This window comes from Cinclus cinclus, chromosome 11 (genome assembly GCF_963662255.1).
Source record: "Cinclus cinclus chromosome 11, bCinCin1.1, whole genome shotgun sequence".
Classification (NCBI taxonomy): domain Eukaryota; kingdom Metazoa; phylum Chordata; class Aves; order Passeriformes; family Cinclidae; genus Cinclus; species Cinclus cinclus.
In genome coordinates this window covers 7,505,928-7,520,810 of record NC_085056.1, presented here as the reverse complement: position 1 = coordinate 7,520,810, position 14,883 = coordinate 7,505,928, and the positions used below count along the sequence as shown (strand labels likewise).

At 49.6% G+C, this 14,883-nt stretch overlaps 2 protein-coding genes across 2 annotated transcripts in view; both read left to right on the top strand.

The window, feature by feature from the left end:
• Window positions 1–919: 919 nt before the first annotated feature.
• Window positions 920–5,013, top strand: SLC38A7 (solute carrier family 38 member 7). Its single transcript, XM_062500128.1, has 10 exons — window positions 920–1,186; window positions 1,416–1,614; window positions 1,702–1,846; window positions 2,559–2,657; window positions 3,361–3,418; window positions 3,744–3,858; window positions 4,076–4,223; window positions 4,306–4,505; window positions 4,774–4,828; window positions 4,911–5,013. Exons 1-10 carry the CDS (start codon window positions 920–922, stop codon window positions 5,011–5,013), a joined length of 1,389 nt encoding a protein of 462 aa, XP_062356112.1.
• Window positions 5,014–7,971: 2,958 nt separating this feature from the next.
• Window positions 7,972–14,883, top strand: part of CNOT1 (CCR4-NOT transcription complex subunit 1) — a 54,495-nt gene continuing 47,583 nt past the window's right edge. The window contains exons 1-2 of the mRNA XM_062500366.1: window positions 7,972–8,085; window positions 13,632–13,908. Coding sequence (XP_062356350.1) covers window positions 13,807–13,908 — 102 coding nt within the window. The 5' untranslated portion in view covers window positions 7,972–8,085; window positions 13,632–13,806. The remainder of the gene's footprint in view (window positions 8,086–13,631; window positions 13,909–14,883) is intronic.

The window sequence follows — 14,883 nt, the reverse complement described above, 5'->3', positions numbered from 1 at the left end:
GATCCAGAAATCTTTACAGAGGATTCATAGCACGAGCACAGAGTTTAAATAGCCCAGAATCAAGGAGTGACCTGGGCAGGAAAAGTCTTTGTACATGTGCTCTAGGAATAAAAAACATATGTCATTGAAAAGAGAACTCTCATGGTCATGTATATTCCTACAAAATACTGCAAAAGCCAGGCTGTGAGGGTCGATCTCCTCCAGCTTGGAGGCACTGGGATGAGATTTGGACTTTCCAACCCCCAAGGGCTGTGATGGTGGAAACATCAGATCTTCAAATCCAAAAGCTTCTGAGACACCATCTCCTGCTGGTTGTCAGCCTGGGGGTGCGCTGGAAGGGGCCAGTCCTGCTTTTCCTGTTGACACAGTATTTCTGCTGCACACAGGTCATTCCTGTTGAGCCCAGCCTTGCCCTTTACTCAGGAGCACGTGCACAGTCGCTCTTGCAGAGTTTGCAGAAATTAGGATTGGAAATAAGGAACTGAGCCGTGACACTGGGTCTCATGCCCACAGAAAGGCGAGTCCTGCTGTGAGGCTGCAGCTTCTCAGCCCCACAGCCAGGGCTCAGTCCCCCATCCAACCGCAGTTGTGTCCTCTCCCTGGATTTGACAAGAGGGGAGTTCTCCTGCTATAGATGCGTGTGTGCTGTGATCTCCCACGCTAAGACCCAGGGAACTCAGTTCCTCTGTGGTCCCACCTGATGTCCAGGTTGCCCCTTGTTAATATAATTTAACTAAGATTTTACAGTGTCATTCTTCATCCCCTTGCAGGAGTAGGGAAGTGCCTGACTCCCGTATTGTCTTTGCTGCCCTTCCTGCCTGATGGAGCCAGTGCTGGCTGAGGACCCTCCTCGAGGTGCCCAGCTAAGCCTGGTACAGGACCACTAGTGGGACGTGACGTGTGCCACCTGTGGAGGACAATGGCTCACGGCACTGGCAGCATCAACAGTGACTACAAGGATTGGGAGTGGAGCGACGATGCTGGCGAACGGGCCAGGCTCCTGCAGAGTCCTAGTGTGGAGACGGTGCCCAAAAATTCAGAGAGCCAAGGAAACAGTCTGGGGACCACATCAGCTCTGGGAGCTGTCTTCATTGTGGTCAATGCTGCCCTCGGGGCTGGGCTGCTCAACTTCCCTGCTGCCTTCAGCATGGCTGGCGGCGTGGCTGCAGGCATTGCTCTGCAGATGGTGAGAGTGGGGAAGGGACAGTCCCCTGTCCCACCATGGGAGGGTGCATGGGAGGGACATGTGGTGCCCCAGAAAGGCTTGGGGAGGACCAGACTCCCAGGAAGAAGCTCTTCTGGGGGAGGTGCACTAGAGGTGCTCAGTGTAATCAGGGGTGCATGGCTGGGGTGGCTCAGGGCACCTTGCCATATTGTTGGTTCAGTGTTCCCTCCCTGTCTCTCTCCCATCCCAGTGCATGCTGATCTTCATCATTGGAGGCTTGGTCATCCTGGGGTACTGCTCACAGGCCAGCAATGAGCGCACCTACCAGGAGGTTGTATGGGCTGTCTGTGGGAAGGTGCCTGGTGTGCTGTGCGAGGTGGCCATTGCTGTCTACACCTTTGGCACCTGCATCGCCTTCCTCATCATCATTGGAGACCAGGAGGACAAGAGTAAGCACATCCCATTAAGCAAATAATAACCAGTTATTGTCCCTTCAGCTGGAAGGGTCAACCTTACCATTTTGGTTGTCCCCACAGTCATTGCTGCTCTGGTGAAGGAGCCTGAGGAAGTTGGGAGCAGCTGCTGGTACACGGACCGCAAGTTCACCATCAGCATCACCGCCTTCCTCCTCATCCTTCCCCTCTCCATCCCCAAAGAGATTGGCTTCCAAAAATATGCCAGGTGGGTGGGAAGAGCCCTCTGGGGCTGGGAGTTGAGGCGGGCCAGCCAGCACCCACCTAAGCACAGTTCCAGAGGACAGGGGCTGGAAATGCTGTGGTTCTAGTGCCATATATGCCCACTCGCCCTCTGCCTTCCCGTGCCTCAGTTTCCCCAGCTGGGAAGCAGAGGAGCAGCTGAACACTGTGAAGCCACAGTGCCATATTTCAGGGCTTGTGTCCCTCCTTTCGGCATGCTGGAGGAAGCAGGGAATGCTGCTTTCAACTACATTGTCTCCTATCTTTGGATTTGGCAATCCATCAGAAAGGAGAGCCAGTAAGTGTCCCTAGGCCAGGTGATCTGCAGGCCAACCCTGCTCCACCAAAAGTCTTGGTGTGACCTGGCTGCTGGAGCTGGACCAGGGGAACCAAGGAGTGCCACTGCTTCAACACTCACCTCTTTCTCCAGTCCAAAACCCAAGTCTGGCAGGTTTGCCACTCAAAGAAGCATGGGATAACTCCCAAATGCAACAGAATTGTGTTGGCATCTGCTTGGGGAACAGCAGGTGACATTTCTTAGCATATTCCCATGGGAAAGGAGTGAAAAAATGGGTCTGATAGGCAGGAGGGGGGTAGCCTGGGCTGTGCAGGGCAGAAGATGGGGATGGAGATGCTGGGATGAGACCCTCCATGAAGTGGGGAGGCAGAGCACTTACAGCTCCTATCCCCTCTCACAGCTCCCTCAGTGTGATTGGCACATGGTATGTCACAGCAGTCATTATCATCAAGTACATCTGGCCTGACAAGGAGCTGGTGCCCGTGGAGATCCCCACCAGGTGAGAGCAAGACACACAGTGCTGTCAGTGCCATCACAGCAATGCAGAGCCAGGCAGGGCTGTGGGAGCGAGGGCTGCAGAGGCTGGGGATGAATCTTTAATCCATCCCATCCCTGGTCCTGGGGACTCTGCATGTTGCTGCTAGAAGCTCCCAAGTGGCTGCATCTCTACATGTTTCAGAGGAGCAGGTGGTGAAGAAGAGGAGAAGGACCTCTTAAAGGTCCCCATGGCTCCATTGCAGGTTATGATGAGCACTGAATTGCTTTTTCTCTGACATATCCAGGCCCTGGATTCCCTGTGCCATGCTTGTGCTCACGCAGCAACAAGGGCTGTGTCTATGTTTGGATGATTTTGGTTATTTCCTTGGCTAACACTGTGTATATTTTTGGATCTAGTGCAGGAATTTTATGGCAGAGCAAAGGTTAGACCGTTTTTTTGCACTGCTCAACTAGATCCTTATTTTTTACTGATACTTCTACTTTTGTGTGCTTGGGTTTGGCTGTTTCTGTCTCAGGGAAAAGCCCTAGTCTCCAGGGAGTACCAGGTCCCAAAAGAACCTCATTCCATGCAATGTCATCATCCTGGGTGGGGGAATGCAGTAATGGCAAAGACACTGAGCACTCTCAGCTCATCCTCCCCTGGGGCACTGGATGGGGCTCACAGGGGAATCTGGTCTGACTGATGGGTGTTTCTCTCCTGCCAGCCCCTCCACCTGGACAGCTGTCTTCAATGCCATGCCCACCATCTGCTTTGGATTCCAGGTAAGGCCACGAGCTTGGACTCCCCTTCCATCCTGTGGTTGCTTGGGTGGCAGACTAAAACCCTGCCTGTGTAATGGGCTGGGTGATTGGCTGAAATCCTGCCTGTGTGCTCGCTGCACAGCATTGCAAGGAGCAACATCTCGGCACCGCTGGATGGAGATCCATTTTACCCCAGCTAGGACATACAGGGCAGCCTATCCCCCCTCTTTCTTCTCCAGTGACAAACCTGGGGAATCACAGTATCACAACAAACACGGAATATCACGAGTAGTATGCCACATGGTTCAGCTTATCATGTATCCCCACTGTCTCTGTGTCCTGGCAGTGCCATGTGAGCAGCGTGCCCGTCTTCAACAGCATGAAGCAGCCAGAGGTGAAGACTTGGGGGGCAGTGGTGACAACAGCCATGGTGATTGCTCTCTTCGTCTACACAGGCACTGGTAAGTGAGGGGACACCGTGTGAGTGTGGCACAGTCCTTGAAGTGGCTGTGAGCTTCAGGATGGCAGGGACCCTCTGGTCAGCAAGGGTCAGAGGGAGAAGAGTCCATTGAACACCTCTGCAATGTGCCCTGTGCCTTATCCATCCAAGTCTGGTACTTCAAACTGATGTTCAGGAGATTTGTCCCTGTCCCCTGCTGACTGCTCCCTTCCTGGCAGGCATCTGTGGCTTCCTAACCTTTGGAGCTGGTGTGGAGCAGGATGTCTTGATGTCCTACCCCTCTAATGACATCCCTGTTGCCCTCGCCCGGGCTTTCATCATCCTCTGTGTGCTGACATCCTACCCCATTCTGCACTTCTGTGGTCGGTGAGCACTGGGAGAGATGGGGCTAGTGTGGAAAGGAGGACCAGCATGAGGAAACCCCTCTATCCTGGGTCTGTGCCCACAGGGCTGTCTTGGAGGGTCTCTGGCTCCGCTATACTGGGATAACAGTGGAGGAGGACGTGGTCCGGGAACGGAGGAGACGCCTGCTTCAGACCATCAGCTGGTTCCTCCTGACACTCCTCCTGGCTCTTTTCATCCCTGATATTGGCAAAGTCATCTCCGTCATTGGGGGCTTGGCTGCCTGCTTCATCTTTGTCTTCCCAGGTAGGGCAGCCTGGGATTCTTGGGCTGACAAAGGTCTTATGGCCTTGTGTCTCAAAGAGAATCCTCAAAGAGGAGCAGGATGGAAACACAGGAACCAGGAGATTTTTAGAGGACAAAAATATGTTGTGAGACCAGTCATCAGTGCAACTATTTTGGCTGGATTTGGTGCTCTGTAACAGGGAGTACAGCTCCCTGTTTTATGGATTGTCTGTTCAGTCCCCAGTGGACAGTCCTCATTTGGTTCTAATTTGCCTCCCCTGCCTTTCAGGGCTCTGCCTGATTCAAGCCAAGCTCTCCGAGATCCAGGAAACCAGGGCAATCAGGTAACTGAAATGTGCCTCCCCTCTCCCCCATTCCCCTGTGGATGAAGGACCCCTCTAAATATGCCCTGTCCTGCATCCACAGCTGGTGGGCCCAGGTCAGCTATGGGGTGTTCATGGTCACTCTTGGAGCCTTCATCTTTGGACAGACCACTGCCAATGCTATCTTTGTGGATCTTACAGCCTGACTCCTCCAGGCTGGACTGCACTGCTGCTGCTGAGGGGATGGAGATTTCCCCTGGGACCAAAGGGATGTGGGAAGAAAACATGTTGGTGTGCTGGGAAGATCCAAGAGAACCGTTGTGACTTGGGGCTTGGCTGAACAAGCCCTGTGGTGGTTTGTATCTCAATTGTCTTAAGGCACCAGGCAGTCAGGCTTCTCTCAGCCCTGGCTCCCTGGTGAAGACAGAGCAACACTACAAGGGGACCTGTCATCCAGAGCAAGCTCTTTCTACCCCTCAGGGTAGACATTACTCCCTTAGACATCACTAAGGGGTCGTGGTTGACTATGCTGCTCTCATCAGTGCACCCTTGTACTGGTGGAGCTCCTCTTCACAGCTAAAACTCCTTCTCCTAACTTAGGAGAGAGAAATAGTGTTCTGCATAAAGGGAAATAGTAATTATGTTTATTGGACAGGGAGACACCCCCATAGTCCTATACTGTGTCAATGTTTGGTTTGAACTCTGGTTTCCTGCTGGTCTCCTGCCCCTACTCTCACATCTCCCTCTGCCTGGACTGCTCTTTGTGTTACAAAGGGTTGCCCTCAGCCTGTTTGGGTTTTGTCTTTTGAGGATCAGAATGACCCTGGGGTAGGGACATGCCAGTGCAATGTTTTCCTTGCCATGGGTTGCTCACTCAGTAGAGAAGCTGCTGTGACTGCGTCGACCTACTGAAGACACTACAATAGAGCAAAGCTCTTCTCCAGATTTACAATCCCGTTCTTCCAGGTGTTCAGGAAATGGGAACTAGGCCAGGTTTTAAGGGATGCTTTTGTTTTAAAGCAGTCAGTATTCATTTGTTTTATTTTGTTCTCTTGGTCACTTACACTCTCTATGGCTGGTGTTGCTCTGAGCTGTCCCTCTTGCCTGTCTGAATGATAGTTTAATTCCTGCTTTTTCTGGGTTGAGCAGTTCCCCCAGCTGCAGATTTGGTTAGGGGCGTTAAACTTCAACAGCAAAGTTCTCTTGTTCTGTCTTGGAGTTTCTTTTTATCTTGTTTGGCTTCTGAAACCCTTGGGAAGGGAGTAATTCAGGTGTAGTTGTTGATGCATCTGTGACAAGGACTCAGCCCAGATTTGTGCAAAACTTGGCCCTGCACCTCCTGCATCTTCTGGAGGCAGCACAGGCTGCTATGGTGGGAAGGAGAATCATGGCTTGTGCTCCTGTACTTCTCAACATGGCTCTCCTGCTGCAACTAATGGCTGTAGGAGGGGCAAGAGCACGTGGGTGCTTCCCCACATGGAAATGTTTGGTCTTTCCTGACTAACACTGCATGTAAATCGGGACTTCCCCACTGCTGCTTGGGACAGGGAGACCCAGATGGAGAAGGAGGAAGAAAAGCCCCAAGCACAGCAGGAATGTTTGAGGGATGCTATGAAGGCACAGATCCCTCCTGCCTCTCTCAAGGGATTTCCAAGCATCTGTGCCCTCATCTTTTGACAAAACCAGACTCCACCAAGCCCTACTTGTATGGCACTGGCTGTGCCCTGAGCCCCTTTGCCAGGCTCCTGTCTGTGAGCAGGAGCTGGGACTTGGGGACCCTTTGGCATAAAGAAGATGTCCATTTATCCTGGATGTGAGGAACACAGAGCCACCTCCCATGGAGCCCAGCAGAGGTGCTCAGCAGATGCCAGTGCCAAAATGCCTTCCAATGCCCACCCTGCAAGAAGATGAAAAGGTTTGGTACCTGGTGGCTCTTGTGGCCCTGGCTTTCCTGAAGGTGTGCTAGGCATGAGGAGGTCCGAAGGGGAGTAAGACAGTGTCTCATGTCACCTGGGAGACACCTGGGCTCCCTTGGTGCCCCTGCAGTGCCTCTGTGGCTGAGGGCAGGGCAGGTCTGTGGAGGTGCTGTGGCCATTCCTGTTTGCCTTACTGCTCCCCTGTTTACAAACACTGGCCTTTTAACATGTATTTTGTACATGGAGAAAGTGGAAGGAATTCAACTCAATAAAAGTGACATTGTGATGTGTATGTCAGGCCAGCACGAGGTGGTTTCTGTGGGAAATGCTCCCGGGCAGGATACACGGATGAAGCCGTATCCTGAAATCCCATCCCACCTCTCCGATCTGGGAAGTCCCACCGCCTTCCTCCGGCCCTCATCCTCCGGGGTATCTTCGCGCCTAGGGCCGGGGAATGCCAGGGGAGGCTCTGTGGGCCCCGGTCCTGCTGTGGCACCCCAAAGTTGCCCCCCAGGCCCGGCGGGCGGGTGTGGCATGGCTGAGACGGGCGGGAAGGAACTGAAGGGAGTTTCCTTTTCGGGACTGAGGCCGGCCATCCGGGAGGGTGCAAATAGAGAGGATTTCCTTAGAAATGAAAACCTGCCCCTGGAGCATACGGAGCCCAGGCCGAAAGCTCTGAGGGAGCAGCGCCTGGGCCGTACCAAGGCAGCGCGGGGGGGACGCCAATTCAGGGGCTGCTACCACGGCGCTGCGCAGGGGGGAAAAACAGTTCCTGGGATTGTACCACCGTCGGAGGGGAGGAAACAGCGAGGCGAAGCGGAACGGGGCGGGCCGCACCACTCGGAGCAGGGTACCCGCCCCTCCGCCATGACTCCGCGCGCCCTTTGGCACCGCCCGCCACTTCCCCTTCCCGCCCCGCCCCGCGCGACGCCCCTCGCTCATTGGCCGGCCTCGGTAGAGCGGGTTGGCCATCGGCGCGCACGCGCAGGCCGAGAGGGCTACGGAGTTCTGATTGGCTGAGAGAGTAGGAAGGATTTCGTTCCCTCTAGGCCAATGGCGCGCGGCCCAGGCTCCGCGCGGAGGACGGCCGGACGCCTTCCCCCGAGTTCGCACGGCGCTGATTGGCCAGCTCTTAAGCGGCTCTGCGCTCTGATTGGGCGAAGGCTCTTCCGCGGGGGCGCGGCAGCTCCGCGCGCATTCCGCCCCTCCGCTCCCCCCGCGTCCCCCCCCCCGCGAGAGGACGGGGGAGGGGAAAGGCCGCGGCGCGAGCGCGCGACCCCATCCGCCATTTTGTATCGGAACGGCGGCGGCGCGAGAGAAGCGCGCGAGCGGCCCCGACCCGGCCCTCAGGACACCGCCGAGGTGGGAGCGGCGCCCGCCCGGTCCCGGGGGGGAGCTCTGGGTGGTGTGGGGGCACCGCGGGCTTCGGGGCGGGGGGGGGGGTCGCAGTGGGGACGGGGCCGGAGGCAGCGGGGCCGGGCCGGCTTACGCTGGGGGCAACGGGGCCGGCCGAGGCACCCGCCCGGCTGGGCCGCCCTCCGGAGTGTGGGAGAGGCTGCGGTGGGACTCGCGGCCCTCTTCCCCCGAACTCCTCGGTCCTGCGGCCGCCGCTGAGCTACAGAGGGAACTCTGCAGGGTCCGGGGCGGAAGCCGCTGGTGTTCCCGGTTCGGTGGCGGGGGCAGGTGGCGGCGGCAGCGTCGCGAGGTGACGGGGAAACCGCCGGCTCTGGAGCTGTGCTCATTTCTACCCTTTCGCTTGTGTAACGCCGGTGCTGACAGGTGAGGCTTTGAGTACTCCGGGCCGGGCCTGCCCCGACCGCGCTCGGCGGCCTTAGTAGGAGATCGGTGTTGTGACTTGCCCGCAGAAAATACGGAAAAAGTGAGCTGTAGTAAATAATCAGGTGACATAGCCTTTTTTCAGACCACAGGAGAGAAATCGTTCTCTGTGCTGTTCTCCAGTTAAGGAAACTTTGCCCTGTAAAATGTACTTGTATAATTCTAAACTAGAAATAGCAACAGTTGTGTGTTTCGACAAATGGTGTATCGGTACAAGAGCTTTTTTACAACAGGTTTCTAAATTGGAGTAGTACCAATTACTCCTTATACAGGAAGGCCATTGAGTACTCACAGTTTAATTTCAACAAACTGCACACAGTTGGGACAGTATTTGCGACAGAAACGAGATAATACTGAAAATACACCACTAGTTCGTTGGTTCATCATGTACTCAGATTGTTTCTGAATCCCACTTGTTGCAAGGAAGCATTGCAACTGCTCTCAAGAACTTTTTTTTTAAGCAGGTAGCAAAACAGGTGTTACTCTGACAAGTCATTCTTAGTGTACCCACCTGATTCCTGTTTCTAAGGTAACTTCTTTGGCATTGACTAAAATTATGGGGAGGGTGAGTCGAGGTGGTGTGACTTTTATAAACAGGAAACAAATTTAGTTGATAAGTGGACTGATCTGTCCTTTCCATATTTGTTATTTTGATTCTTTCAGCCCTTTTGCTTTTAAGTTCACACTTAACTGTTGATGCTGTTGGCCTGGTGTCTCCAAACCAAACACACAGCCAGTTTGCTGCTTACCTGAGTCTCTTCTTTGGAGAAATGCCTTGTCCTGTTTGTCCTATATAATGTTCCTAGGTTTTTTGATTTATGCTGAAATGGCCACTCTTGGTGTTCAGCTGAGTAAGTGGAGGAGAAATTGGAAGCATAACTTAGCAGCAATAGAGAACAGTAATGTTTTGTGTCCCCGTGATGGGCCATAACTAAATCATGTTGGGAATTGTTATCACTGAGAATCATGGTGGAGGCCATCACTATTTTAGCCAGATTTCTGTTTTGTTCCAAAAACTTCCCTGGTGTATGAATAGTGCAGTTTTCCTTTGACTTTTGAAATAGCATTTAGATGTTTTAAAACACGTTTTACATGGTAAAAAACCAGGAAGCATTTGATAACAAGTCCTTCCTTTTCTTCCCTCGAGCAGAAACTTTACTCTGCAGTGCTTGTCTGAAGGAGAACTGGGAAGTGAGAGTTTCTTGGGGTTTTTTTTAACAGTCCAGGTTGAGATGTAAAAATGCCTGAAGCAGCCATGTCACGTTTGATGCCTATCTCTTGTATTTGAGGTAGATTCCAAACTGCAACTTCACTGGCCCGAGTGTATAGGAACAACATAGGTACTTGGTTCAGCCACACTCTATAAACTAAAGTTACGGTGTGTAATCATCTTTGTGATGAGTTTACTGGAACTGCGTGCAGCTTTCCACTGTATGGAATGTTCAGGTGTCTTTTCTGTTCGTAAACACCTGACTTTGAGCTGGTCAAATGAATCAGGAGCTTATTTTACTGCTAATGTGACTTCCACTCTGGGCGTTTTTTCTCAGTAGGTTTCAAAGTGGTAGACATTATCATTCAAAAACACCTTTCTCCCTTGAATTGTTCCCACTGTTGGCCTTCAGAGAGATGTGGTGCTCTTCCACATTTTGTATTTGTTCATGGGTTTAAAAAGAGGGTAAGGGACTGTTCTGGAGAGCAGGTTTAGCAGTGGTCCTTTTAGCATGTTATATGTTACGTTTTGTGACAGGAGTTTAGAACCTAATCAGCAAACACATCGCTGTTTTTGTCACTTGATCTATTTTATTCTCCACATGCAGCACGTGTTCCTTGAAATCATACAACTCTTGAAATCCAGTGGGAATAGTTGCTTCTGCAAAATTCTGAAAAAAGTTACAAAGTTAGCTTGCAGAAATTTTGAAATTACTTTATTTGTAAGGTTGTTTCTGAATTTGTTGAAGACTTCAGGTTTGTCAACTTCAGCATCAAGACTTAGTTACTCTCTAGTGATTTCTGTTTAATAGGGAGTGAGTGTCTTTGGTCACACCTGGTGGGTGGTTTCACGTTGGCCCTCCCTATTTTGTGATTTTTGGATTCTTGCCTGAAATTTTATTGCATTTATATTTTAATCCAGCAGAACTCTGCTCTTGAAAAAAGATCCACTGAAGTAGATGCCACATGTTTTGCTGGTGGGCTGTTGTTTTCCTTAGGAAGTGTTCAGGGTGTGTAATGCTGTAGAATTGGGTAAATATTTTTAATCTCTATAAAATGGGTTGTGTTGCACAATATAAAATAGTAATATTGTAAGAGCTCCTGAGTCCCATGCTGGATATCTTAATCCATTACTGTATCGTAGGATCTATGACTGAAAGTAGCTAATTTTGTCAGGTAATCTAATTTTTTTTTTTATAAACTCCCTGTAGCTGAGGCCTGACTTGTCTGAACCTGGCAGGCTTGTCCCATGAACTGAAAGCTTCCTGAATTGTTGAGGCCAGTGTAGGGAGATCCATTCTCACTAAGGATATATGGATCTAAAAATAAAGTCTGCTTCACATAGCATTCATAGCTTTCTTAATCAGTGCTGTAGCAATTGAATTGCACTGAATGACCCAAGAGGCACCTGTGCAGTTCTGCTTTGCAGGCAGGGCTCCCTTGGTTACTCTGTACTTTCCTGAGTTAGGTTGCATCATTTGAACCTCTGAAGTGCTGTCCGTGGGAGCTGTCAGGGTTTGCCGTGTGTCGGGATGTACAGGGTGCAAACCATATGTTTAGCACATAAGTAGGAAGCTGTTTCCTCAGCTATTGTATTCCTTCCTTGAGTCACCGTGTTTGCTCAGGCTCTTCCTTGAGAGGCTTCCTTGAAAGGAAAAATCCCATTTTGCCTCCAGCTTGGATTGTCCAGTGGCACTGCCAGATTTTGCAGTTGGAAGGTGGCAAAGCTTGTTTTGCTTCCCTGCAATCAAAGGGTTCCCTGCTTTTTTGGGAGACAACAGAGATGCTAATAGGAGGGTGGGATGGTCAGTGTTCCTGCTCTGCAGGGTGTTGTTTCTCAAGCAGGGAGGCTTGAGCCCAGCTTGAGAATTTCCGTACTAAAACCCCTGGGTTTTAGGTGGAGTAGGTGTGATTGCTGTGCTGTTTGGATTGTTATGAGGAAAAATGCCCAGAGAAATGTGTTTTTTCTTCCTAGGGGCCTGAAAGGCAAACTCTGAAATTGTGTGATTGCCTTAAAAATTTGTCAAGTGGAAGTTTTGTGTTATGTCCTCTAGGCAGTTGGAACAGCCTGTGAGTTCTCCAGGCTGGTTGCTGTGATCTGATGCTCTGATAGGACTGAATTCCCCTTGCTGATTGCTGGTTTTAGTAACTGCAGGTACTGTGCTGAGGTCTGCATGCTTGATTTTTAACAAGTGCTTTTCAGAAGCTTTATATTGGTCATCTATGTTAAACGCTGCCAGTAAGATTGTCTTGGAAGGCGTGTACTTGCCAAACCCAGTGACATTTTCTAGGTTATTCCAAAACAGGAATTCAAAGGTTACTAAAAAAAAAATCAGGTACTGTACTACTGCGAAGTCTTTTTAAATTTTTGTGCCAGTCCTCGCTTCTAGATGTTCCACAGTCAGTGGCCTTTGAAAGCTTTATGTATAAAGGTAATGAATTCTAGCTTGTCAGAAGTACTAAAAAGAAATGGAAGTTTTGTGTAATTCTTCTCAATGCAGTTTTGGACATGCCCTGAAATTCTTTCAGAGACCAACTGAGGCCTTGTCATTGAAGAATGCTTTCAGTATTACTGCTTGAAAATTTATTCTTTGTGAGATGTAAGTTTTACTGCATAAGAAGGATCATGCATACTTTCAGTGAGTTGTCAGGGTTTTCTATGGCATAAGGGAAGTATGGAAGTCAGTTGATTTGACTTTTCTTACAAATAATTTGTCATATATTTGTGTAATATAATAAACTTTTTCAAAGAGCAGAATGGTCTTCGTTGCCTCTGATAGCATTTATTGCTCCTGGTGTTTTGAAGTGTAGGCAGATGTTAAATAAGGTATGGTTCCAAGTGTAAGCGAGTGAAAACCTTTGTGTGAAGGGAGATAGGAAGAAGAGTTCTATTCTGTTCTGTTCTGAACAGCACAGCCTGTTCAGCTTCCTGTGTGCAGCTGCTGTTGGGTGCTGGCAAAAGGAGGCCCAGCATGCTGGGCTGTCCTGCAGGAATGCTCCCTGGGCGGGTTTGCCCCCAGTTCCACGGGCCAGGCAAACACACCACCCAAGCCATCCATTTCCATGATGAGGCAGAAGTCCTGTGCTGGTGGTTTTCACCGTGGAGCCAAGACAGCAAAACTATAGTTTTTGTTTTGAAAAAGGAATCTTCAGACTCGTGGCGTGAAGCCTAGTGACCTTTGTGTTTTGATCGGGTAGAGCTTCTAAGCAGTGACTCTACAGCTTGATTCTACCTCTGAAAATACACAGTGAGGCTTCGTGCGAGGCTCCCCACACTGTTGGATATGCAGGACTTGCTTTGTGATGCAATTTTGTCACACTGGCAATCTGTAATTTAACAGATGAGATGTCAAGTGCCAAGTTTTATGTTGTCATAGAAATTTATTAAGCTGGCAAGCTCTGCTGTTGTAGCTCACTGGAAAGCTGTTCCAGTATAAGCCAAATGTTAAGGTTAGTTTATTGCAGTTCTTTCTGTGTAGCTCATTCACAATTGCTTGTTTTGGTGTACAGGGTTGAGGCAATACTGCCTGGATGTATCGAGGCATAATATGGCAGAGATGGTAAAAGTGTTTTTTATTTTAATTTATGATGCTTTGAAGGATTCTGACCTCTGATTGTTGTTGTGTGGTGTCTTATTCATTATTCATAGTTTTCTTTCTCACGGTGATGAAAATCATACTTCTGACTGAGCTGTATGAGCTTCTGGCTCTTTTAGACCGCAAAATGCAGAAACAAAAGTGGTCAGGTAGTGTAAAAATAACTGAGCTTGTGTTGTGAAAACTTAATACTACTTTATTTTTCTTGTGACTGTAGTTATGTGATGTTGTTACAGAACTCAACTCTAATTTAATACTGTTTTCCAGGTGCCATGTTTCAGAACAGACAAAGACAACTGAGAAAGAAGAGCTGAAGCAAGTAACACAGAAACAGATACAGGCTCATTGGGGGAAAAAAAATTGACCTGTCTCTGAGGTGACTAAAGGGGAATAATGGTGATTTTGCGCCGGGCTCGGCCGCCTGCTTCCGCCCCAACCAGCAATGAATCTTGACTCGCTCTCGCTGGCCTTGTCTCAAATCAGCTACCTGGTGGACAATTTAACCAAGAAAAACTACCGAGCCAGCCAGCAGGAAATACAGCACGTAAGTAAAGTGATACAGTGCTACAAAATAAATTTTGAAAAGGGAGCTGGCGTTTCTTTTCTTGTTTGTATTTGTACTCTGTGGTGCTCTTGTGTATGTTATTGTTTGCTGTTTTCAGTGATGTTGGGAATTGCTGGGTGTGTCTGGTACTCCTGCTGGTTCATCTGCCAAGTCATGGAATACAGCTCAGAGCTGAGACCAGTATTAACTTAGTAGCTGAATATCAGGATTAACTGCTGCTCCGGCAGGGTGGTATGAAAAGCTTTCCTAACTTCTCCAGGTTAAGTCTTTCCCCTTTTGGGCATTCAATAGAACACTGATTGGGAAGGGGAGGAAAATGTATACATACAATGTTCAGAGTTGTTGCACTGAAAGCCTGAGTATGTTGTAATTTACCTCTGAATGCTCTCTCCTCCCTTGATTGAAGTCTTTTTTTTTTTTCCCTCTTTTCTTTGTGACTCATGGCTTGGTCATGAAGCCAAGCTGACTGTCTTGGCCCCGAGTTTTCAGAAGGCAGGCAGAGTAACTGCATGTTGAGACCCAAATGTCTGTGATCTGGGCAAGAATTCTAACTGACCTTTTTTAAAAATAGCTCTGACTTGCAGGGTGGACTGAAAAGTATTATCTGCAGAGGAGTGCTTAGGAGGAAGTGAATGCTACTGAGCTAGTTTTAGAAACTGGTTTAGTTCAGTTCCCAGCAGACAGCTGGGCCACTTAATGTTAAGGCTTTTTTCCTGCAGCGGTGCAATTCTGCAGATTTGAATCAGATTAGAAGGCAAGAGGGCTTAAGCAGTGAGTTTCTGTAACATTTGATGTCTTTAAAAGTGCATTCATTGCTTATCTTGAGGTGAGAGGAGGGCGATTTCAGTAGTATTGGCTTCTTTAAATGTCAAATGGAATAGATCTCTTGTAATTGTTGTAACTTTCTCATGTTTTTGTAAGTTCAGTGCTTCAGGGACTCATTTGGGATCATGC

Bases quoted from the DNA above. Each gene is read 5' to 3' on its own strand.
- SLC38A7 (XM_062500128.1), top strand. From the start codon at position 920: ATGGCTCACGGCACTGGCAGCATCAACAGTGACTACAAGGATTGGGAG. The intron at 1,615-1,701 runs GTAAGCACATCC...TTGTCCCCACAG, and splicing joins TGGAGACCAGGAGGACAAGA to TCATTGCTGCTCTGGTGAAG. The intron at 2,658-3,360 runs GTGAGAGCAAGA...CTCTCCTGCCAG, and splicing joins CCCGTGGAGATCCCCACCAG to CCCCTCCACCTGGACAGCTG.